Source organism: Radiomyces spectabilis, assembly GCF_025331425.1.
Source record: "Radiomyces spectabilis strain NRRL 2753 chromosome Unknown BYT42scaffold_1, whole genome shotgun sequence".
In the NCBI taxonomy this organism is placed as follows: Eukaryota; Fungi; Mucoromycota; class Mucoromycetes; order Mucorales; family Radiomycetaceae; genus Radiomyces; species Radiomyces spectabilis.
Window position 1 is genome coordinate 241910 of NW_026251926.1, and position 23676 is coordinate 265585.

The 23676-nt window shown below is 43.5% G+C and overlaps 11 protein-coding genes across 11 annotated transcripts; 7 read left to right on the plus strand and 4 right to left on the minus strand.

The window, feature by feature from the left end:
• Positions 1–7: 7 nt before the first annotated feature.
• BYT42DRAFT_488428 (Tim17/Tim22/Tim23/Pmp24 family-domain-containing protein) lies at positions 8–772 on the plus strand (the record flags this gene model as incomplete). Its single annotated transcript, XM_051563873.1, has 2 exons — positions 8–560; positions 684–772. 2 exons carry the CDS (start codon positions 8–10, stop codon positions 770–772), a joined length of 642 nt encoding a protein of 213 aa, XP_051427882.1.
• A 49-nt stretch (positions 773–821) lies between these two features.
• On the minus strand, positions 822–1610 carry BYT42DRAFT_3371 (uncharacterized protein). Its single transcript, XM_051563103.1, has one exon. The coding sequence runs from the start codon at positions 1348–1350 to the stop codon at positions 871–873; it is 480 nt and encodes a 159-aa protein (XP_051427883.1). The 5' UTR covers positions 1351–1610; the 3' UTR covers positions 822–870.
• BYT42DRAFT_487480 (zf-DHHC-domain-containing protein) lies at positions 1433–2522 on the minus strand (the record flags this gene model as incomplete). The annotated part of the gene is made up of 4 exons (XM_051563805.1): positions 1433–1603; positions 1679–1870; positions 1932–2222; positions 2298–2522. The coding sequence occupies 4 exons, from the start codon at positions 2520–2522 to the stop codon at positions 1433–1435; spliced, it is 879 nt and encodes a 292-aa protein (XP_051427884.1).
• Positions 2523–3226: 704 nt separating this feature from the next.
• BYT42DRAFT_550734 (uncharacterized protein) lies at positions 3227–3592 on the minus strand. The gene has a single exon (XM_051566173.1). It carries the CDS (start codon positions 3572–3574, stop codon positions 3359–3361), a length of 216 nt encoding a protein of 71 aa, XP_051427885.1. The 5' UTR covers positions 3575–3592; the 3' UTR covers positions 3227–3358.
• A 196-nt stretch (positions 3593–3788) lies between these two features.
• Positions 3789–5290, plus strand: BYT42DRAFT_3458 (uncharacterized protein). Its single transcript, XM_051563147.1, has 3 exons — positions 3789–4873; positions 4990–5184; positions 5277–5290. Exons 1-2 carry the CDS (start codon positions 3914–3916, stop codon positions 5074–5076), a joined length of 1047 nt encoding a protein of 348 aa, XP_051427886.1. The 5' UTR covers positions 3789–3913; the 3' UTR covers positions 5077–5184; positions 5277–5290.
• Positions 4893–6261, plus strand: BYT42DRAFT_550736 (Dbl homology domain-containing protein). Its single transcript, XM_051566174.1, has 4 exons — positions 4893–5184; positions 5277–5579; positions 5651–5747; positions 5830–6261. Exons 1-4 carry the CDS (start codon positions 5173–5175, stop codon positions 5958–5960), a joined length of 543 nt encoding a protein of 180 aa, XP_051427887.1. The 5' UTR covers positions 4893–5172; the 3' UTR covers positions 5961–6261.
• On the minus strand, positions 6262–8298 carry BYT42DRAFT_550737 (uncharacterized protein). The gene is made up of 8 exons (XM_051566175.1): positions 7970–8298; positions 7703–7797; positions 7490–7603; positions 7309–7400; positions 7125–7186; positions 6828–7025; positions 6653–6738; positions 6262–6582 (listed from the first exon to the last, which is right to left on the minus strand). The coding sequence occupies exons 1-8, from the start codon at positions 8157–8159 to the stop codon at positions 6319–6321; spliced, it is 1101 nt and encodes a 366-aa protein (XP_051427888.1). The 5' UTR covers positions 8160–8298; the 3' UTR covers positions 6262–6318.
• Positions 8299–8749: 451 nt separating this feature from the next.
• Positions 8750–14055, plus strand: BYT42DRAFT_550741 (chitin synthase-domain-containing protein). Its single transcript, XM_051566176.1, has 5 exons — positions 8750–10099; positions 10262–10849; positions 11185–12125; positions 12236–12527; positions 12609–14055. Exons 1-5 carry the CDS (start codon positions 9021–9023, stop codon positions 13792–13794), a joined length of 4086 nt encoding a protein of 1361 aa, XP_051427889.1. The 5' UTR covers positions 8750–9020; the 3' UTR covers positions 13795–14055.
• Positions 14056–15093: 1038 nt separating this feature from the next.
• On the plus strand, positions 15094–17248 carry BYT42DRAFT_550745 (yeats family-domain-containing protein). The gene is made up of 7 exons (XM_051566177.1): positions 15094–15221; positions 15360–15424; positions 15518–15701; positions 15784–15938; positions 16035–16244; positions 16334–16454; positions 16633–17248. Exons 2-7 carry the CDS (start codon positions 15422–15424, stop codon positions 16806–16808), a joined length of 849 nt encoding a protein of 282 aa, XP_051427890.1. The 5' UTR covers positions 15094–15221; positions 15360–15421; the 3' UTR covers positions 16809–17248.
• Positions 17249–17807: 559 nt separating this feature from the next.
• On the plus strand, positions 17808–20908 carry BYT42DRAFT_524359 (plasma-membrane proton-efflux P-type ATPase). The gene is made up of 3 exons (XM_051565315.1): positions 17808–19968; positions 20037–20614; positions 20687–20908. Exons 1-3 carry the CDS (start codon positions 17911–17913, stop codon positions 20742–20744), a joined length of 2694 nt encoding a protein of 897 aa, XP_051427891.1. The 5' UTR covers positions 17808–17910; the 3' UTR covers positions 20745–20908.
• Positions 20909–21242: 334 nt separating this feature from the next.
• On the plus strand, positions 21243–23044 carry BYT42DRAFT_506843 (uncharacterized protein). Its single transcript, XM_051565103.1, has 2 exons — positions 21243–21436; positions 21724–23044. The coding sequence occupies exons 1-2, from the start codon at positions 21376–21378 to the stop codon at positions 22863–22865; spliced, it is 1203 nt and encodes a 400-aa protein (XP_051427892.1). The 5' UTR covers positions 21243–21375; the 3' UTR covers positions 22866–23044.
• Positions 23045–23676: the final 632 nt, after the last annotated feature.

Consider the following 23676-nt stretch of genomic DNA (forward strand, 5'->3'; position numbering starts at 1 on the left):
AAACGCCATGGGACTCTTTGGATCATCAAGTGAGGAAAACGTCGACGATGTTTACTCGCCTTCCGCCAACACATTTCAAGCGGACGAAGTTTCCGACAACAGTTATGAAAAGATGCCCGATTTCATGTCCAGCATTACTTATGATGCCACCAAATTGCAACCCATGGCTCTTCAAGGCGGTATCGATTTCTTGCAAGTAGACGATGCACCCGGTTCATCTATGGCCGGCGGCGCAGCATTGACCCCTTCACGAGGTTGGACCGATGATTTATGTTACGGTACCGGCACCACTTATTTAGCGGGTTTGACTTTGGGTGGAGCTGTGGGTCTTGCCGAGGGTATGAAAAAGAGCGCCGACGCACCTAATATGAAAATTCGTCTCAATACCACACTTAACACTATCACGCGTCGTGGCCCCGGTCTTGGTAACTCCGTCGGTGTGATTGCTATGATATACAACGGTGCCACTGCCATGATTGACGCATCCCGAGGAACTCACGACATGTTCAACAGCATCGCCGGTGGCGCTATTGCAGGCGCTATTTTCAAGAGCACAGCAGGTATGTATGGGGATGAAACTTGGATCTTCTTTTCTTTTGTCTATCATTTTTGGATTTGAGTTTTTTATTGCCGGATCAGAGGAATTTCATGCATTAATTCTGTTTTATTTCTTCTTATAATAGGAACTCGTGCAGCTGCCATTTCATCGGGCGTGTGTGCTGGTGCTGCCGGTGTTTGGTCTTTCTTGGTTTCCCAATGGTCCAACAACTAATAGATTTTCTTCCCTTTCTTTCTGTACAAAATAAATTACAACCCCATACTTTATCGAAACAGTTGAGAAACAACTGCGATTATTTTTCCTCTACGCGTTCACCGTTCATTATTTGGAAGTTCAGAATCACCAGGACAATTGTCTGATCCCGCTGTTGATGACAATATGTCGTGCTTTTCTGTATACGGACTATCATTACGCTCAACCAGCGGGTCGGTTTCACAGATGGTGGCCGTATCCTGATTCATGATGTGATCTCCTTCTTCGTCCGTATATCGCTCATCGTCATCGCTGCCGGTGCCAAAACTACCCGAATCGTAAAGATAATCTTCAACCACTGCGGGATCTTCACCCGTCATAAACTCTTGCTCAGCAAAAGTATTTTCATCAGCGTAGGCGTTTTCAAGAGCGAAACCTTCCTCGTGGAAATCAGGAGCGTAAGCTTCATCGTATTCCGGCATCATTTGTCTTTCCTCGAGCATGTGCATACGATCTTCCATTGTAATTTCGCGAACGAGATAACCCTCGGAATCGCGACGCACCAATTGTGTCCGACCTTTGGCTACTTCATTATCCATTCGTTCATAGATGGACGGGCGTAAATCATCCGGATCTCGCGGTGGCCAAATATAGGGGGTTTGCAAGTCTATTAACTGGTCCTCAGTTACCGCAACTAAATAAGCGTTGAAGCGCAAGCTCACCTGTGTGGCGTCGGACAGGAAATGAAAGACCGTCCCCACCCATGCGCTGAGGCCACATCCAAAGCAAAGGATTGCTTCCTAGTACGGCACTAATGTTTCGATAGATACCGACATCGAAAGGAAACTGAATCTAAGCACAACAAGGTGTCTAAATATCAGCGTTTGTGTTTCTTTTCCCTTTTTGCGTCTTGCTGGTACCACTTACCGGAGCAATTTTCCGCCGTCGAATGAGCCGCTTTACTTTGGTTCTTTCGCGTCCCTCAATGGTGGTTTGGCCTCGGCAAATACAGTACAAGTGGTATATACTAAGAATCCCTACGCAGAGTATGACAATGACAATCGCTGCAATGTCAACAATAAGAAATACAGTCTCGAATAATGTGGGTTGCATGAAATCCTAGAGTGATTTTTGTCAGTATAATAGGCTTACGAAAATCAGTGTCTATCATGGTCGTTACCCAATCGAGTCGATTGCTGTCCATCATGGCATACATGCGCCATATCAACAGCGAAAGAGCATAACTACATGTCACATCCACCCAAAAGACGAATCTTAAAAAGTGACCATAGTTGTCATGGCCGACACAGTTGTTGATCCAGGGGCAATGATGATCCATCTTCAATATACATCGCTGGCAATACCGACAATGATGGGCTCGTGGAGGCTTATAAACTTGACACGTCTTGCAAAATCGGGGGCCTGTTAACCCTTGAGGTGCATGTTCCTCCAGCACAGCATACGGTGGTTCCTACCATGTCCAGCCATACAAAGAATGAGTCAAGAAGAAGGTCCTGTCTCACAATAATCAGAGCGCCATAGTTACCCAGGTTGCAGGTACTTCACCTGGATCAACGGTGCATGCCAAGTAGTAATTAATGTAAATCATGCAAAGTCCAATATTCAGGGGAATCAGGGTTTTGGCGGTGAGCATGGAATCCATGCCAGCAAAGAACGGGAGGAGAATGAACCATTGGGCAGTAACAGCGAGAAATGTGATCAAGGTAGTGACACCTATGACGATCCAGCGACCGGGCACTTGATTAAACATTATCGCTCCATATACTGATTGGAAAAAAAGACGAGAGACAATCCAACAGTTGACGATTGGATTCGGCGATAAACAATAAAACGGGAAAGCAGTGGTTTTCACAATAAAGTGGTGATAAAGTAGGCCAAACCGCCACGGCTTTAGTCAGTTCAAGCGTCTAGCAGTGACGGAGTTTCCATGGACTTTCCTATTGTGATTTTTTTTCTCTTTCTCCTCGAAAACCACGCAATTTTTTGACGCTCAGATACATGGCCAAAAATATAATAAAAAAGGCTCGCTTCACGAACCCTGTTGCATTTGAGGAGGTAAAAAAACCCGCTTATTTTAGGCTGACCTGCCAGGCATACATTGCATTCTTCTTTTCATCTAGTGAGAACTTTATTGTTGCAAAATGTGGCTTACAAAACTCATTCGACCCAAAGAACTCTTTTTGTTGCAAGGAGGCTTAATTGGTGAAGGTTGAAAATAACGGCGTAATTCAAACCATGTTGCAAGTCGTTGTATGACAAACAATAGTCTAAAGTCTCAGCCCAGACACCGGTACAACCATTATCAGTTGCATCACGCACCAAGGAACAACAACAACAACAGCAAAACCCCTATCGTGAAAAGCGTTCTTTAAACTGGTCGAATTCACCGCGATGATCAGCGCATGATATATTGTTCTCTTTTTTTTTTCTGCATGAGTAATGTTTCGGAGATGGGCTGCTGCAAAAAAAAAAAAAAAAAAACGGCTGCAAATGAATTCCCAAAATATTGTCAAGGTGATAATAATGCCGTGGTAACCGTTTTGCATAATGTTTCTCCTGAATAAGATCATGCCGTTGTTATAGATATCAATCCAATTTGATGATAAAAAAAGCAAAAGATTGAATGCTTTGTGATCTTGGTTTCAGAGATGCGACGATAGAACATAAGGAAGGACAGGGCAATGAGAAAACCACGAACAAACAGTTAAACACGTTGCTTGGCAAAGATACAAAAAGGGATGGATTTTTTGCGTGAATAAAAACAAGGCCAGAGATATTTAGTGTGAGGAGGACCCTGTTCATGTCAAAAGGTGACCTGACCTGAATGATCCATAGTAAGTCAGTGAGTGACAAACACGTTTTTTATATAAAAAATCCAGTCACATAGGAAAAGAATGAAGAGCCCAAAACGTCATTTTATGAAACCGGTGTTGGTTTGGTGTGTGTGCGACCCTGAAAAAAAAAAGATGAAAAATAAAAAATTCCAAAGATATATAAATGCCGAACCCAACGGGTTGCCTATTCTTTCCTTTCCCTTCAAACCCTCTTTTTCATTCTTTTGAATCCCAAGCTTTGGGAGGATTTTCTTTTTTTTACGTGGAATTATTACAATTCAATTTTTTTAAACTTGCCTATTTGCTTATGCTGAATGATTCGCCCTGCAACGAGTCCGCTTCCAGACCGATCACCTCGTCGTTTTTACGCCGAATCTCATCGCCTGCGCCACCCTGTCCACAACCGTCCAAATCAATGAATTTTCTCGCTTCGCCACAGCCGCGACATACAAACAACAACCGATCCACCCTAAAGAAGCCATCCGATCGATCTTCGGCCCCCGTGCTCAATCGACTCTCCAGTATATTTTCTTCCAGTCTACGAAGACCATCGTGTCGTCGCATGAACAATTCCGCTGCCACACCCACCAAATCTGTATCAACTCGCCCAACCGAGGAATTCAAACCCTGTATATTGGCTACGTTTCCATCACCGGCGGCACGATCACGACAACATCTCGCCAGTCGACCTCGTCCGCATTCGCAGTTTGATATATCAAGTACCACAGACACTTTACGCAAGCGACGGCATACCGACGTGCATGTCACCTTGATGCGTCAAATTTCTGAAAGCAGCGAATCGAGTAGTGTGTCATCGACGAAAACATTACACAACAGCAGTACCAGTGGTAATTGTAGCAGCGGCAGCAGCAGCGATGAATCAGAAAAGGAGACGGATGAGGAAACTTCTGTGGCTACAGAGGAGGATCTGGGAGATGATGATTTCGTCAAGGGCGCGGAGCTAGGAGCTGGACTGGCTGGTCCCACGCCTGCCAAGTCCTGCAGCACCATCTATCCATCATTGGAAACGCGCATACACGATCTTCCCCACACCCAACGCCCTCAATCCCCTGCCAATGAAAGTCGATTGATCCGTGCTGGTCACGATCGTCCATTCAGCCCACGGGAGAAAAATCTTTTCCGACATCGCACCGTTTTTGGAAAAACCGATCATGCCAAAAAGGAAAATAAAACCGTCTCTATTTGGCGCGCCAGCGTCGAGAAGCTTTTGCAACAGTCTCCGCATAACGCGCCCGCCCTTTTAGGTGTAAGTAATGAATATCAAGAGAAAAAAAAAAAAGGGAAAAAGAGAAAGAAAGGCAAAAACAAAGGAACACACGCTATGCAACTTTTACTCGACTCATTAAAACTAATGGAAGAAAGGGGGTTCACGCCTCTCTTTTTCTTTTTTTTTTGCGCTTTTTTTTCTGTATTATTTTCGTGCTTTCATTTCCCAATGCGGTTATCTAACAGCCAGAACACGGGACTGCCAAGGACATCGCGTTGGCCAAGTTTATCGTGATCGAACTGTATACGACGGAACAATCCTATCATCGTTTACTCAAGATGGTCCAGACTGTATGTATCTATGCCTGATATGGGTTTCCCTTTTATTGTTTTTGTTTATGATCCGGATGGAGGAAATTTTTTCTAATGCGGTAGGAATGTAGAATTATATGCAAGTGATGGCGGAAGCGGCCCAGCCAAGAAATCCGCTTTTCAGGGCAGGGGATGTGCCTATTTTATTTCAACATCTACCGGATTTAATTGCTCTTTCCGAGAAACTTTTGACCGCATTTGAATACCATGCTTCTCAGCTGTGGCGAATGTTTTGTCCTGCTCAAGTCGGACCCATCTTTCGCAATCTGGAGGACGATCTGGTTGTGTTTCTGCGATACGCCATGCATTATCAAAACAATATCAAGTCCATTCGACGTGCATGCAATAATGTGCTTGTGTTAAAAATTGAGCAGGTACGCCCTTCTTGTTTGTTTGATTTGCCGCGTGAGAACTCACTAGGTTGATGTTTGGCTGTTGTTATTAGGAAACACTGAGTCAGAAAGATACGCATCGTCTTGGCATTGCCGATTACCTTATTGCCCCATTTCAGCGAGTCCCTCGGTATTGTTTGTTGATCAAAGGTAACACAAACTCGAGTTGGTGGAGCTTGTTCAGTAAAGAATCTAAACTTAAATGTTTTCCTTTTTCTTTATTACACTTCAGATCTCCTCAAGCATACTGAACGGTGTGACCCAAATTACAAGGATTTGGACATTGCCTTGAAACTACTGACGGGACTTGTCACTGCCATGGATTACGTTCAGGAAACTCATCGCATCAAATCTACCTTTTAGGATTCATCCATTTACCCAATCTCCTCTTTTCATCCATACCATCGAAAAGATACTAGGATACCGCCCAATGATGGAATTTACTATCTATTGGCCCTACATTCCTAACGAGATATCGATTTATGATGTCCCCCCCCCACCCCTCTATATGTGTCAACAGCTACATTACACCTTATTCCATTAAGTTATTTCCTTTTGTACGGTATTTCCTACTTTTGTTTTTTTGATCCTTCAACCGCAGATATATTTTATTTACGTAGAAAGACCGAAAACACACTACTGGATTTCAAATTATTGTTTATTATTGCATAATCAAACTTTAAAAAGTGTGGATTGAGGGGAACTACAAGTCCACCCATCCTCAGTTTCTAGGCCAAACGTCCAGCGCTTGAAAATCTTGAATGATTTCTTCTAGATTTTCTTGTGTAAGGTACGGTACTACATAATTGAATCCTGTCACGCGTTCAATTTTCGACCCGTCAATGGACAGATCATGATTGTATAGCAGTTCCTTGTCCAGGTACGGTGATAGAGGTGATCCCTGGATATTGGAAGCTTGCAGCAATTCCGCCCAAGGCGGCAAATGTTTGCGATTAATGTCCTTGATGACCGAATCCAAGTGTAGCTAGAAAATGGATGACATGAAATTAGGAAAACAAAATGCGAAACAATCCGTCGATCTCTCGTAATAGTACCTTTGTAAACGCCGAGATGAAACTGCTGTGATAACCGGTGCGAATGCCAAAGATCTGAGTCAAGAAGCCATTGATGGTTTCCTGGTCTAATCCGGTACAAAAAACCAATACGATTAGAAAACGCCAAATGAAATTGAAGGCAGAAAAGTGGGCTGGTCGGTCACACCACATTTACCTGTGTTTTGCTTATCTGACAAGTTGAAAATGGGCAGCTCCGCATGCGGGGCGTTCTCGATATACCACCTTGCCACATGCCAGCACGCTCTGGCCACATCCAACACGTGGACGGTATTCAGCTTGAGATCTTTGGACCACAACAACTTCATTTTTTCATCCAGCTGTTTGTAAATTCTTCCAATGATCAATCGTGGCGCTGCAGCAAAGTGATCACAAGAACAAAAATAAACATATTTTCAACGTGAGCTTTTTTTCCATTTCCAGCCATTCAAGACGCCGTTTAGAACCAACTTACTGAGACCCATGGTGGTACCAGTGCCATATACGATGGCAGGGCGCAATATGACCAGGTTTAATCTACGAATTCATCGCCAATTTTTCATTTAATAATTCATTTATCGCGTGCGTTTTCCGATGCGTTTTGTTTCCCTTTTTGGGATGGTTGCTCTTGTCCCGGTGGCAAAATGGATGATGCTTACCCTTGAATTGTTTTCAGTTCCTGCTTTGCTTTGAATTTGTATTTTGCAGGAATCGTCCATGGATTGATTCGTGAAGTTTCGGTTGAAGCTGTCTAATTGAGACATTCCCAGTGTGAGACCGCGGCTTGAAAGATAAAGCAGGGACAAAAAAAAAGAAGGGCGTTCATTGAAAAATATTTACCGGTCCGCTGTCATAGATTTCCGCCGTTGACATGACCACAAAGACTTTGATACCTCGTCTTGCTGCTTCGTAACCGCAATTGACTGCTACGCGATAAATGCGTTCTTCGTAAACCTAGTCATTGAAAGCATGAATAATTGTTTGGTACTTGATTTTTTTTTCTCGGCTTATTATCATGAGGGCCGTTATAATCGGCGCTCCTATATCCCTCACCTCCGGAACTTGGGAATATTTGGTTTCAGCTGCAAAATTGAAAACGTAGTCAAATTCGGTACCATCGTCTCGGTCAAAACTGGCCTTGATAGAATCTATCAATGATCTTGTGTTAGTCCATCATACGACCAAGCATTGGATGTTGGTTTAAGGTTCTCATTATTTGTTATTTATGATCCCTGATTTTTTCGCGATCTCCTTTTTTTTGGTTTCTGTTGCTTATCGGTCCGAAGTTTTACTTTTGGCAAGAGGGGATGCATGACTTACCGGGACGAGTCAGGTTGGCCTGACGGAACTCGACCCTAGTGAAGGCGTCGCGATGCTTTTTGGATAAGAGAGCGGTTTCCGGAAGCACTTTATCGACGACGCGAATATCATTGGACAGGTTGTTTGCGACAAGATAATGCACGAAATGACGTCCAATGAACCCCACTCCACCCAATATAAGGACAGACATTTTTTGATGTATGCTTGAAAGGAAAATCCAGGGATGATTGAGAATGAAAAACCCCAAAAAAATATCTGTCAGCAACGACCGATATCAATAAGATCAGAAGGAAGGGAGTGGTATATGAAAATGAACCGATTTAAAAAAGATGAAATTCAAGTGAAATGAAATCTCATATTGCTGTCCAATTTATATGAGCGTGAAATTGATCTTATTGATGGGTTATATGAATCAGGGAAATTGTGATATTTGCTCTGTGCGACGCGATACAGGAAATGGAGATTGCAAAAAGGGAAACATGACGCAAGCATTCGTTCGTTGGATGAACTGTTGTGTGGCTGTTTTGTTTCCAGATTCAAGAAGCAGGACGGGGTGTCAAAATTTGGATATTTATAGTTGATCAACCATTGTCCACCAATCATTGGTAACGATTGGATACGAGAAAATTTTGGAGACACGAAAAAATTTGTTGCCCAGCATTTCCATTTTGTGCAACCTTCACCTTGGTCCGTCCTTTCTTTTTGCACATCTTGGTTTCCTAAAACAAGTGAGAATAGAAGGGAGAAAAAGCCAATTCGCCTTTTTCCTTCTTGTTCTTTTTTTTTTCAGTTTCTTTTTTTTCTTATTTATCCTTATTTCTTTATTTTTCTCCCCTTTTTCACTTCAAGTGTTTAATTCTCTTTCTTCTTTTTTACTGTTGGTTTTTTAAAACGGCTGATTGTTGGACTTCTTTTTCGATTCTTCTGGAAAAAAAAATACCGGCCCTAAAAGCACATTCTTCTTGTTGCTTTTTTTCCCCTCTCTTAGTTGGATGTTTTCTTTTTGTAACGATACCATTACCGATCATTGCGTAGTTTTATAAAGAGCATCATGGATTCAACCGCGCGGCATTCAACCTATACACCTACCCTTAATCGAAGTCTTTCGTTCACGTCACAGTCCAGTACGAACGAACCACCGTTGGCATCGGACGCACTGGTATTTAACGACGATATAACAACGACCGGGAATCGACCCAAACGAAACAAATCGTTAGTTCGACCGGAAAGAGAACGAATTGACCCTAATCATCGACAATACCACTATCGACAAGCAGCCACGAAACGAGGGCCCGATCATGTTGTCCCCAGTACCACAGGCAACCAACCGGCTCGACCACTGGAACGACGACCGACGGCTCGTCAAGTGCTGCTTCGACGGGGTCGAAGTATCCTCGGAAGAGAAGAGAAACAGGCCGAGGAAGATGATATCGTCGCCCAGCCGAGAAGGAAAAAGAGCTGTTGGAAGTCTCTCCCCAGCCCCTGGATGACTTACTGCCGCATCATTACTTGTTGTATCCCAAAACCCTTGCTCCGGATGGTGGGCATCCCTGATGGTCCTGCACAGATGGCTTGGCGAGAAAAGATTGGCCTTGTGTCGTTCATTCTCTTGATTATGGCCTTTGTGGGTTTCCTGACCTTTGGTTTTACCCAAGCCGTATGCCCTATTCCCCCCTTGAGCGTGCACGGGGGTCAAGTCAGTCCCGGCTATCTAATTATTAACGGCTGGGCTTACATGTTGGCCGACTGGTCACAACATCCGGCTATCCCCGGTATGACCAATGATTCCACCAATCTTTTGTACCCGCCCGTCAATGGCGGTGGTATGGATGCGTCATTTTTATTCCAAACCCCAAGCCCTTCCTGCGCTTCCGTATTTCTTCCAAAGCAAGGCAATCAGCCCGTTTATTTTCCATGCCAGCTATTCAATCCCAACAACACCGTACCACCAGATCCAAACACTTTTACAAATCAGACGCGATGTCATTTAGGCCAAGCCTCCCGTAATCAGTTTCAGAATTTCCAAGTCAACGGTGTACCTTCCTCCAAAGGCGAACTGAACAAAGCGGCGCGAGTGTATTACAATTGGACCGATATCACTATGACGAATTACCTAATGGTCTATAACAAGTAAGTGTGGGAAATCCATGGACAAATAAGGAAGCCACGCGAGCATAAAAAGAGGAATCTTTTTGGAGAGACGTTGGACGAGGAAACACAAAGAATGTCATGAATTTCGATCGTTTATTTTTCTTTTATTTTTTTTATTTTTTCCCGTTATGAAATTGACAGTGATGTTTTGAATCTACGGCTATTACAATCATTGCCTCCAGCTTATTACGACGTTCCTCCGGGCGGATTGATCCAGCAAATATTGGCGGACATGGGATCGTTCGGTGGCAAAGATATGAGTCGTGCGATCAATGCGTATCGAGAACCGAATTCAAGTTGGCAAAAAGAAGCGGATTGCTTGTCAACGGTGATCAAAGTGGGCGCAGTGGATACGCTTAGTGTGGGATGCATGGCGTCCCAGATCGTACTTTACGTATCATTAGCCGTAATTCTTGGCGTCATCATCGTCAAGTTTGTGCTGGCGGTTATTTTTGGCTGGTTCTTATCATGGAAGTTGGGTAATTTCAAGGAAGGCGATTCGTATGCCGCACGAATGAAGCGAGAAGCGGAAATCGAAAACTGGACACGGGATATCCACACCGCCGCGCCTCTCAGCAAACCCAAGCAGCCACCTTCGTACAACAAAGGTCAAGCGAATAAACGCAAATCACTGTTTCCGCAGACCTCACGATTCACTCAACCCTTGCATGGCTCCACTCGATTCGATACCGATAAATTATCCACACCGTTATGGAAGACTCCTTCAGGGTAAGTTGCCAAAAAAAACTCAAAAATTTTTTATTCTAAAAAAGGGCCAAAAACAACGCAAGGAGAGGTCGCGTGATAAAGTATATCAAAAAAAAGGAGATTTGGAGTATAAAAAAAAAGAAAAAAGGCAATTCTATTTTTTGGGCATGTTTGTGTGTGTGTGTGTGAGTGTGTATGTTGGGGGATGGGGGTGCTGGATGATGAGGTTGGGGGACAAGAAGAGGAAATGGCAGGAGAAAAGATTGGAGAGGAGATTGGGGGCAACAAAAACAACAACAGTAGGGCTAAGCCCAAATGAATCACGCCAAATAACCTTTTTTTTTGTCATTCCACAGAGCCTTATCGACACCAGCATTTGGTGCAAGTCGACCCGGATCTTCTTATTTTGGTGCGTCGCCTTCAGCCCGGTTTCTTGGCGATGCAGGCAGTATGCGTATGTCCGGGATGCTTACACCATTGCGACCGCCGTCCGTGTATTCCTCCGATTTGCAAAGCGACACTTCCTCCAACACGAGCGGATGTCCGTTTCCATTATCACCCCATGTCGTGCCTCGTCCTCCCCCGGACTATATGCCATTTAATTTCCCGCTCGCTTACACCATTTGTCTTGTCACTTGCTATTCGGAAGGAGAAGATGGTATTCGAACGACCCTGGATTCCATTGCTACCAGTGACTATCCCAATTCGCACAAACTCCTCTTGGTGATTTGTGATGGTCTTATTACCGGTCATGGTAACGCCATGTCGACGCCGGATGTTTGTGTGTCTATGATGCAAGATTTTATCGTGGATCCCAAAGACGTTCAACCTGAACCTTATGTCGCCATTGCCGATGGATCCAAGCGAAACAATATGGGTAAAGTGTACGCCGGATACTACAAGTACGACGATAACACAATCGATCCCGCGCACCAACAGCGAGTCCCCATGATCACCATTGTGAAATGCGGAACTCCCGAGGAAGCCAACGAAGCAAAGCCCGGCAATCGCGGTAAACGCGACTCGCAAATCATCCTGATGCAGTTTATGCAAAAAGTGATGTTTGATGAACGCATGACAACAATGGAATACGATTTTTTCAATGCTATTTGGCGTATTACGGGCGTTACCCCTGACAGCTATGAGATTTGTCTGATGGTGGATGCAGATACCAAACTCTATCCAGATGCATTAAGCCGACTCGTGTCTTGTGCCGTCAAAGATCCAGATATTTCAGGCTTATGCGGTGAAACAAAGATCGCCAACAAAACAGGCAGTTGGGTCAGCATGATTCAAGGTAAAAAAAAAAAAAAAAAAAAAAAAAAAAAAAATCACAGCTCGGTGTCTGAGACGACATCCAAAAAATTAAGAACAACTTTTTTTAACGATGCCTATCTTTTTCTTTAGTGTTTGAATATTATATTTCGCATCATCAAAGCAAAGCCTTTGAATCTATCTTTGGTGGTGTGACGTGTTTGCCTGGTTGTTTCTGTATGTACCGTATCAAGGCACCCAAAGGTCCCAATGGTTACTGGGTGCCTGTTCTTGCCAATCCTGATATCGTTGAACATTATTCGGAAAACGTCGTCGATACATTGCATAAAAAGAACCTTTTACTATTGGGTGAGGATCGTTATCTGTCCACCCTCATGTTACGGACCTTCCCCAACCGAAAAATGATGTTTGTGCCACAAGCTGTGTAAGTATCCTTCAATCTATTGTCAAAAATTCCTGGAACGATACAATGCATCAAAGGATACTGAACCCAACTTTTTTTTAGGTGCAAAACGGTGGTGCCTGATACATTTTCTGTATTACTATCGCAACGACGACGATGGATCAATTCGACGATCCACAACTTGATGGAATTGCTGTTTGTTCACGACCTGTGCGGCACTTTTTGTTTTTCGATGCAATTCGTCGTTTTCATGGAACTGGTGGGTACGCTGGCGCTTCCCGCCGCCATTTCATTTACAATCTATCTGGTAATTATGGCCATTCTTGGCCAACCGGCCTTGATTCCTCTCATCCTACTGGCTGTCATTCTCGGGTTGCCGGCGGTACTGATTGTCATGACGAGCCGAAAAGTGGTCTATGTAGGCTGGATGTTGGTGTACCTTTTCAGCTTACCGATTTGGAACTTTGTTTTGCCAACTTATGCGTACTGGCATTTCGACGATTTTTCGTGGGGTGACACCCGTAAAATCGCAGGAGCAGGCAAAGAAAGCGGCCACGGCGATAAAGAAGGCGAGTTTGACAGCAGTCGTATTGTCATGAAGAAATGGAGCGAGTACGAAAAGGAACGACGGATCAATCAAGCTTTGGAACGCAATTTACCGCTGCCACGGTTCCTGGAACGACCTCGCAGTGTGGATATTTTCCGTGATTCGCAAATGTTCAAGCGATTGAGCAAAGCGGGTTCGTCTGGATCCAACGAAAGTGAAATGCCACTCACCCAGATGGATTACACTGGCAACACGCATCCGAACCCTGGCGCCAATGGCCCGGCAGGTGGCAGTGGTGGAGCCAGCAACAGCAGCGGATTAGTGCCTTCTGTGTTTCACAAGAAACAGCCACATGACTACTTTCATCGGACAGCCGATATGCCATTGACAACGCTTCATCCGGTTCATCAACGATTGCAGGAAACGGAGGACGAATTAGCCATTGACGAAGCTGTGCCGGCTACTACCACCACAAATTCGAAGCAAAAGAATGACTATTTTGCCAAATCGGAAGATTCAGGAACCACCACGGCTGTTCTCACTAATACCGACCGAGATTCAAATTGGATCCAACACAGCACACATGACAATAACTGGGCCAACCCCGCACCGCATCATACTAGATATCACGATCATCCTCATTCTGACCATACCAATAATTCCACCACCAGCCCTACTATTGACCGGTTACCATTCGATAACACCACGCGTCCTTCCCCTCCACCTCATAAAGAAGGCTAAAAAATTTTTTTCTTTCGTTACAATAATGATTTATTTTTTTTCTTTTCTCTTTTTCCTTTTTTTTTTTTTTCTTTGTATCATACGCAGATTCCACCCCTCCTTTTTTTCCAGGGCGTGCTATTGTTTTTTTTCCATTTTTCTTTAATACAGACAAGGCATATTGAACCCTTTTCCTCCCTGAATGTTTAAGCATGGTCTCTTCCATTTGTTTCTTGTTGAATTTTCCATTTTGGATTATGTGATTTTCCCAAAGGGAGCATGGTGACTGGTGCTGTTTGAAAACTGTATGTTTCTGTTTCAAAATTTCTGCGTTTCTGGAAAAACGTGGTATTTCTGGCAGATTTCCATTTTTTCATGGCTAAAAGCAGTCACGGTGCGTTTCCCATTTTCGTCGACCGGGGAACTCGATTCGGAATTGTCACCTTATTTTCGTCCTGCCAATGTTCCGCCGGGAACCAATAAATGGATAGTTGACACTGGATTAATGCTAATTGACGTACAGGAGTCGAATTATAGGTTTCAATTAAGGGCGCCATGCTATATCAGATATACACACCAACGGTTGCTTTTCGTCACGGCTGAAAGAAAGACAAACATGCTGGCTTTTTTTTTTCATTTCATCTGGGGTGAAGATCACCAGTTGAAACCCATTATACTCTCGAAAGAGGAGGAGAAAAATAGCCGATGGTCCGTAGACATGCTTGCTTTTCCGCGGTTCAGAAAGAAATTCAATTGCGGAACGCCGGGCGCCATTGTGTTGTACAATGGGTAATATTGTGCCGCACAATAGGGAAATTAACGGGTAAAGTTACGTTGATAATGAATGGAATCATAGGACACGGGAGGGAAGAACGTAGACCTTTCTTCTACGCGTGACTAAGAGAGGTTGGGATTTAATAATGGGCATCCTCGGTACTGGTTCCGGTAACTAAGCTTACTATTCCATTGTGACACGTTGTGTGATTAGAAAAGATACCATACCAAATAAAGTTATTGTTCTTTTCAAAGGAGTGTCAATAAGCAGAAACAAATGTAGGTCATAATGGTATATCCAAGCTTCAGGTGGGCGTCCTGTGATCCGGGTTTATCCAAAGGAACGGAAGAGGTTTGCATTGGCTCCACGGAGTAACAAAGAGACCGCTTGAATGGCCTATGATTGGATGAATCCATCTTCCGCCAATTCGCATTAGGCCGGGAAATGCTGACCTGGCCCGCACATACACCCACACACCACCGCTGAGAAAACCGAGCGCGCGTGAGCACGTGTGACAGTCCTGAACGCCGTTCTTTTTTTTTGCGTTTTATTATTTTATTAACTTTGAGTTTGCTTATTTTTTTTTTTTCCCACTGACCATTCTACAAGCATCGTCTGTGCGATTGTCGAATAGTTCCTGTCATTTTGGTCGAAGTTTGTTTTTTTCCGCCAGGTAAGGTATTGACCCGACAAAACCCCACCATGCTCAATAGGTTCATTTACCTATTTCGGTGTGTCTGGCTTTTTTGGTCGTTTCCCATTCTCCCCCCATGGTTTCACATTGTCCTGAACGGAATGACGAACAATCTAGAAATTAGTGCTCCCACTCCTTCCAGCATTAACGGTCCGTTGTGTGCATTCACCTTTGTTAATATGGTATGGTCGGTGAACAAACAACATGATAGACAGAAAATCAACGCGTGACCTATCTCCTTTGGTTTACTCACATCATTTTTTGAAAAAAAAAAGAAAATTGAGAAACACGTCAAGATCTCCTCTTCCAATTCCATAGTCCGCGCGAAATCAACCGATGCTTATCTGTGGCGAATGTGGAAGGTTCAAGTACGTTTGATGGATCGTGATGCATCACTCTCCGGATTTGTCGATCACATCGAGTATATTTTGCATGAATCATTTGAAAATCCTCGTGTTGGTAAGCAATTGCATGCAGAAATAACAACAAAAAAGGGTTCAGGGTGTGTAATCGTTGACGATGTACGATCGCGTTCACTTAGTGTGCACAAATGAGCCATATTTGCTGGAGCAAGAAGGTTGGGGAGAGTTTGATCTTGGGATCGTCTTTCATTTCAAGGATCCAAGTACAAGTCCTCAAACGCTTTGGTTCGATCTCAATTTCGCCAAACCAAAGTACTCGATTTACAGCACATTGGTGAGTTGACTTATTTTTTACGTTTTATTTTATGATCTGGGGTTATGGCCTGAAAATAACTAACGTGGGTTGACGGGGATTTGCAAAAAAAAAAAGGTGTTTCGCGATCCCAGTCCTGAGTTGATGTTATTGCTACGAACGGTATTTCAAAACGATTCACAGAAAAAGCGACGACGACTTTCGACGGATAATAAGCGACGTGGTAGCTCAACAGAGATGGAATTTATTATGGATGCAAAATACGCAGAAGATTGGCTGGCTTCCATGAGTCGAAGTCGTGGTATTGGAGCAAAGAATGTCCCCGAAGTAAGCCTACTTACTCCCATAGAGTGATTGTGTGATGGAGCAACCATGAACTTGACTGAACAAAAACACCCCTTTTTTTTTCTCTCTAGGATGTGGATCTATCTGATTTGGCACGATGTTTGCAATCCTTGGATGACGATGAATTAAGAGAATTATATCACATTCTGTCTAAATATAACACAAGTGATATGCTCTTTGTGGAAACTGAAGGTAAATCCATCGATCCGCTTACCTAAGGAAAAAAGGGAAAAAAGGGAAAAAAAAAGAAAAACAGAAAAAAAAAGGGAACAAAAACGTGGCATATCAGAGACAAAATCTTTTACATGGATTGTAAAATCAACCTGATGCAATTACTTAATGTTCTTATTTGCGTCTTTGTTTTCTGTAGCCGAAATTCTCTTTGATCTATACTCTCTTGGTCCGGTTCTGTTATCTAGACTGTGGGAGTTTTCCAAACATGTGAAAAGGCAGCGTCACGAACGATCCATAAACAACCATTATTATGCACATCATCCTCAGAACAACCCCTCTCATTGTGTCAATTCCGTTCCATTCTACGGATGATGGCCCGATTCCCCATTTTCTATCCCCATTTTATATCATCTGTACATGTCTTTTCTCTTTTTTTTTTCTAAACTCCTCTTTTTCACATAATGTAACCCTTTTTTTCAGCTTATATGCAGCTCTTTGGGTGTCCCTTCTTTGACGCTATTCTCCTTATCCTTTCTTTTTTTTCATTTCTGTGTGTGCGTATGTGGTTTTTGTTTACGTTCATCCCCTTACTTTTTTTTTCTTTCTCTGTCTTTGTTTGCTTGTTAGTTTCTTTTCCTTTATTTTCATCTTTCTCTTGTTTCCCTTGAATTTTATACCTCCTGGATTAAAATGGTATAGGGCCATCCAGCGCAAAAAAAAATCGTGGCGGGTTCCCTCCAAACTATCCTTTTCTCTTGCTTCAATTACTTATCTTATTACCATTGAATGGATAAATAAAATATAAAATGTTCAATGTATAAAATGTTGGAAGTTTATGGATCGGGTTACTTGGTTACAGCAATGACCTTTTTTTCGGTTCTTCTCCACGCGTTCAAAGTGGGCTACGCTAATTGGACCGATTTTTTTTCCTGGTCTTAGGGTGGAGTGGTTGTGTGCTGCTGTCTAAAAAAGGGTGCAGATTTGACAGCCAATGCGCCAAATAAAACTTTGCAAAACAGAAAATGATGGAGCATGCATTTGGAGATGTGATTGGCAGAAGACGAAATCACACGAGTTATAGAGAAGTAGCGAAAAGAAAAAAAAATCCCCCCATCTGTCAAAAAAAAAATTGCAGGTGAAACGGGAAAAGTATGAGACTGAAAAAAATATAACATGGTTTTTCTTTCGGCTTTGTTATTGCACAAATGCCACTGAAACCAGAAACCTCATAGATTTCCATTTGCACTGTTTTCGATCCGGTCAGACAGTGATAAATCAACCAGGTGATTTTTCATTAAAAGGGCGACTTTTTCTATTTTGCGCTGTTTAAAAATCGTAAATCCTTTTATTTCAAGCGCGTTGAAGACAGCTCTTTTTTTTTTCTTCTTATTTTCTCTTCTCCCTTGTGTGTCTTTATTCGTTCCGAAAGCTACTCTCCTTTTGACCTTTTTTTCTCCATCTCTACTTATTTGCTATGGCAACAGACGAGAAGAAGGAAGCTGTTCAGTTTGAAGAACAGCAACATCATGAGCATGAGGACGAAATTGCTCCCGAATTGGAAGTCCTGTTGCACACGGAACCTCTCCAAGGTTTATCGACAGCCGAAGTGGCAGATCGACAAGCCAAGTTTGGTCTCAACGAACTCCCCGAACGCAAGACCAATCCTTTCCTCAAATTCTTCTCCTATTTCACTGGTCCCATTTCTTATCTGATCGAAATTGCATGTATCATTGCTGCCATTGTGGGCGACTGGATCGACTTCGGCATCATTTTAGCCCTTCTCCTCATTAATGCATTCATTGGTTACATTGAAGAAGCCAAGGCCGAGTCGGCTTTGGATGCCCTTCGTCAAACTCTCGCTCTCAAGACCCGTTGTTTCCGTAATGGTGAATTGACCGAAATTCAAGTGTCCGAGCTAGTCCCTGGTGATGTGATTGTTCTCCGTATTGGTGATATTATTCCGGCCGATGCTCGTCTCCTTGGTCTTGGTGTCAACGGTGAAGATAATGACTCCGATCTTATGATCGATCAATCCGCTTTGACTGGTGAATCGCTTCCTGTGGCCAAACATAAGGGTTCCACCGCTTACTCTTCCAGTATTGTCAAGCAAGGTCAACAGCTCGCCGTGGTGACCAAGACTGGTGACAAGACTTTTATTGGTCGTGCCGCTAACCTGATTGCCATCACTACCGAAGAAGGTCATTTCCAGAAGATTATTGCCAAGATTGGCAACGTCTTGATTTTCTCCACTGTCGTTCTGGTTCTTATCGTGCTCATCTACCAACTCGTCAAGTACAAGGGAACTCCCAAGGGTAACTGGAAGGTCGTCCTCGAGAACTGTCTGGTCCTTACCGTTGCTGCCATTCCTGTCGGTTTGCCCACTGTCATGTCCGTGACCATGGCTCTTGGTGCCAAGCAATTGGCTTCCAAGCAGGTGATTGTCAAGCGTCTTACGGCCGTTGAAGAATTGGCTTCCGTTTCCGTCCTTTGTTCTGACAAGACCGGTACCCTGACCCTCAACGAATTGACTTTTGATGAACCCTGGTTGACCAACAACTACACCTCCGATGACATCTTGCTATACTCTTACCTCGCTGCTGAACCTGGTGCCAATGATCCCATTGAATCCGCTGTGCGTCGTGCCGCCGAAAGTTCCTTGGATGTGTTGCAGAACCGTCAAGACACCATGAGCGTTCCCGGCTACAAGGTTATCAAGTTCCAGCCTTTCGATCCTGTGACCAAGATGACTCGTGCTACCATTGTCAACCTGAACACCAACGAAACTTTCTCCGTGGCAAAGGGCGCTCCCCAGGTTATCACCCAGCTGGCTGGTGGCGATGACGATGCTGTCCGTGCTGTCAATTCTCTGGCTCGTCGTGGTCTTCGTGCTCTTGGTGTGGCCAAAACGATCAACAATACGGATAAATTCGAACTCGTCGGTATGATTTCTCTTTTGGATCCTCCTCGTCCCGATTCCGCCGAAACCATTGCCAACTGTAACGCTCTTGGTGTTGATGTCAAGATGATCACTGGTGATCAACAGATCATTGCCAAGGAAGTCGCCGCTCGTCTGGGTATGGGCCGTGTTATTCTCGATGCCAACCATTTGGTCGATCCTACCAAGTCCGAAGAAGAAGTGACCGAACATTGTCAACGTGCCGATGGTTTTGCCCAGGTTATTCCTGAACACAAGTACCGTGTCGTCGAATTGTTGCAGAACAAGGGTCTCCTCGTTGGTATGACTGGTGATGGTGTCAATGATGCTCCCGCTTTGAAGAAGGCCAATGTTGGTATTGCCGTCGAAGGTTGTACTGATGCTGCTCGTTCCGCCGCTGATATTGTCTTGTTGGCTCCTGGTCTTTCCACCATTACCGATGGTATCATGACCTCCCGTGCCATTTTCCAACGTCTTCGATCTTATGCCTTGTACCGTATCACTTCCACGATTCATTTCTTGCTCTTCATGTTCATCGTCACCTTGGTTGAAGACTGGACCATGCCTGCTATTCTGCTTATTATGATTTGTGTCTTGGTAAGTTTCTTTGATTTTGCAAAATCAATTGAATTCTTTTGATATTAATGAATTCTTTTCTATTATAGAACGATGCTGCTACTCTTGTGATTTCTGTCGATAACACTGAAATTTCTGAACGTCCTGACAAGTGGCGTATTGGTCAGCTGTTGACGTTGTCTTCGATCTTGGCTATCTTCTTGGCTATTCTGTCCTTCGCTCACTTTTACGTTGCTCGTGATGTGTTCCACGTCGATGACAATGTGTTGCATTCGATTATGTACTTGCATATTTCTTCGGCTCCTCATTTTGTCATTTTCTCCACTCGTGTCCCCGGTTACTTCTGGAAAAATATTCCTCACTGGATCTTTACTGTTTGTATTCTCGGTACTCAAGTCGTCGCTCTGTTCTTCTCCGTCTATGGTGTCTTTGGTGAAGCCGAAGGTGTCGCTCCTTGCGGTTACGGTTGGGGTTTTGCCGTTCTTGGTATCTCCCTTGTTTACTTTATGTTCCTTGATGTCGTCAAGGTCTTTGTCTTCCGTTACTGGAACTTTGAGCTTACTGCCTATCTCTGGCCCACCAAGGCTCGCCGTGCGAAGTTGGCCGCCCGCAAAGTTGAAACAGCCAAGCAGGATTACTTGGACAGCGCATGGGGCAAGGTCAATCGGTAAGTTTTTTGCAATGACAACAAAATCATTTTATTCGATATACTCATTTTTATCTATTTCTTTTATTATAGTGATGTCCAAGTTCATAACATCGCTTCAGCATTCAAGAGCCTCGAAAACGAGCATTAAATCTCCTCATTACTTAAATATTCGCTTTTTTCATATTGCTTTCATTCCAAAATAAACACTTTTAGTATGTAATTTCCCCACTAAAAAAAATAAGAAAACTCCTCCATTACTACGATTGGTGACCGAGAAAAAAAAATCTCTTTTCAAGGGTCTTTTATTTTTTTAATGTCCAGACAAAAAGAAATATTCTTTCTGTCGGTTGAGGTGGTGAGGTTTATTGAAGAAAGGGGTTTGAGATGGAATCACATGTCCGCCAGAATCTCCGCATTGCATTGACCAACAAACTGATGGCATGTGATAATCAAGCTGTCCAACCAAAAAAAAAAGGTTCAAGACGATCTTGATAGCTTGGCTATCTCGTTCCCTCAAACTACTTTAGGCAAATAAAACGGAGGAAAAGGCGTAGAAATGTTTCGCAGATTTCACATGCTGGTGAGATGAAAATGTATTATGGTGGCGAAAAAAAAAAAAGAAAAGCACACTTTATAAAGGGGAACAATTGAAGCGCGGCTACTCTACCACAAAATTTTGGGGAGAACCGAAAAAAAACCCAAGTGGCCCACTAAGGCAGACATTTCCTTTATTTTTATCTGCTTTTTTTTTCTTTCCATTTTTCGAATATCGATCTGACATGGTTCGAAATCACTCCCGTCCACGAAAGGCTTCCAAGGATTCGTCCGCCACAACCAATGGTAAGTTAATCAAGACAACTCCTTTTCATGTTTTTTTTTTTTCTTTCAGGAAGCATCTTGTTATTATTTTTGGGCAGTGGGCTTCATAGCTTTTGAAAAAAAAAAGAGTAATTGCTCCGCCTTCCTCCAAAAAAAAAAAAAAAAAAAAAAAAACCACAAGATCGCCTATCATCAAAACCAGATCTTTGGTTTTCTCCACTTTTTTTTCTCTTTTTTTTTGGTTTTGAAAAAGCTTAATCGAGTTTCGGCTGACTTGTTGTTTTTCTTTTTCCGCTAATCGATGGCAGGACATGTTAAACCTTCTGAGAACGGTCATGATCAGAGCTTGGAGGAAAAGCCACCAGTGTCCTTTTTTGTCAGTCGGATTTCTTCGTTACCCGTAGTCCAGGACAGCGTGTCGTACTGCCATGAGACATCATTGGGAAAACTGGCTACCATGACATTGCAAACTGTCCATCGCTACACCTATCCCCCTCCTGAATATGTCCAAACCTACTATAAAACCTACGTGCAACCCCAGCTTGAAAAGGCTGACCAATTGGGATGCCGATCCCTCGACATGATTCAGACTCGATTCCCAGAGATCAATCAACCTACCGCCGAACTCGTCGACTCGATCAAACGTCCTTCGTATCAGTATATCGAAAACTTGACTACGCCGGCTCAACGAATGGCTGAAACGGCCAATCATCGCCTTGGCACCGTCGTCGATCGGGCGCAATCCATGTTGGATCAGTATTTACCGAAACCTGAAACGATCCAAGAACAAGTTCAAGAAGAGACACGCAATGTGGAACATCACGAAGCCGAATCCAATCAAATGGTACGCGCTTATCGTTTGGTGTCAGAAACGCCTTCTCGTTTGACGCATCAAGTGTCCAGGTTACGAACGCGTCAAGAAATTATACAGTTGACCGATCCATCCTTGCTTCTTCGCACGGCGACAAGTCACTGGCAGAATTTGCAAGCCGCCCTGACAGAAACAATGATGGTGTATGCTCAAACCGCTCATTCACGACTTCCAACAACCGTCACAGATCGTCTGCAGCAGCTCCAAACAGCAGCTGTCAACACGATGCAACAACTATCGGGCCACATCCAGCAATTCGCTTCGTATGTCAAAGCACAGAAATCGTCGCCAGAATGGTTAACATCTCGGCTTCAATCGGCGGCCGATCTGACCAACCAGCAGTTGGAGTGGATGCGCGCGGAATTAGCCCGCAAAGATCTTTCGGCCTACGATAAAGCGAAAAACGTGGCCCAAGGTTTGCAAAGCCAACTGTTGCCAGTGCTTGAAACGCTGCAATCCCAACTTCAACCTTGGATGGAAGCCTTACGCCATGCGGCTGTGATTGAAGTGATTTTTGACAAGGACGCATCCAAAGATCCCCGACCTGTGCAGCCACAAGTCAATGAGAACCATCAATGAGCCATGCAGAAACACTAATAAAGAACAAAGTTTGAACACACAGACAAACCGTGTATCTATTGTGTAACGGTATGGCGGGGGGGATTTGTTTAATCCCAGAAAGGGAAAAATAAAAAAGTCGATGAATTAAAATTCAATCATCAACCTCCAAAAAGCTTTTTTTTACACGTTTGGGTTGCTTACACCACCGTTGATTTTTTTGTGTAATTTCATTAAAAGCACCGATGCTTTGTGCCACGAGTAATTCAATTACCAAATGTCGAAGGGTTTATTTTAGGAGCTCTCCATGGTGCTTAAAATAAGGACGAACTAAAATTACATTGAAAACGAATTTTTGCAATTGTGGCTTTTATTGAATCAAATACATGTCGATTGACGTATCTGAAATACGTCCCTAAGCTTTTTCTATAAAGGCCGTTTATACGTTACCTTGATGACCGTTAGAGACTTACCCGTGTGAAATACTACGAAGGTGTGCACTTGATATTAAAGCAAGATAACTGACTTGACAGAGAGTCGGATATTGCATTTCGCTTTGTAGACTGCTGCTGAAGCGATAGAACGCTCACCAATGGGAGCAGCATAGCGACGCAGACGGGCTTGTCAGAGAGAATCTACAAAACAACTACAGTCAGTGAAAAAGTCATGCCTTTACTTTTCTATGGGAGTCACATTGATACCAGCAAACAACACGATAGATATACTGTACGAATTAGTTTGGAAGATTTATCGCTTCAAGTTGCTTGTTATTTCCGAGGAACTTACGTAGTATACTAGCCGCTCCAAGATTCATTGGAGTCATGAACAGCCA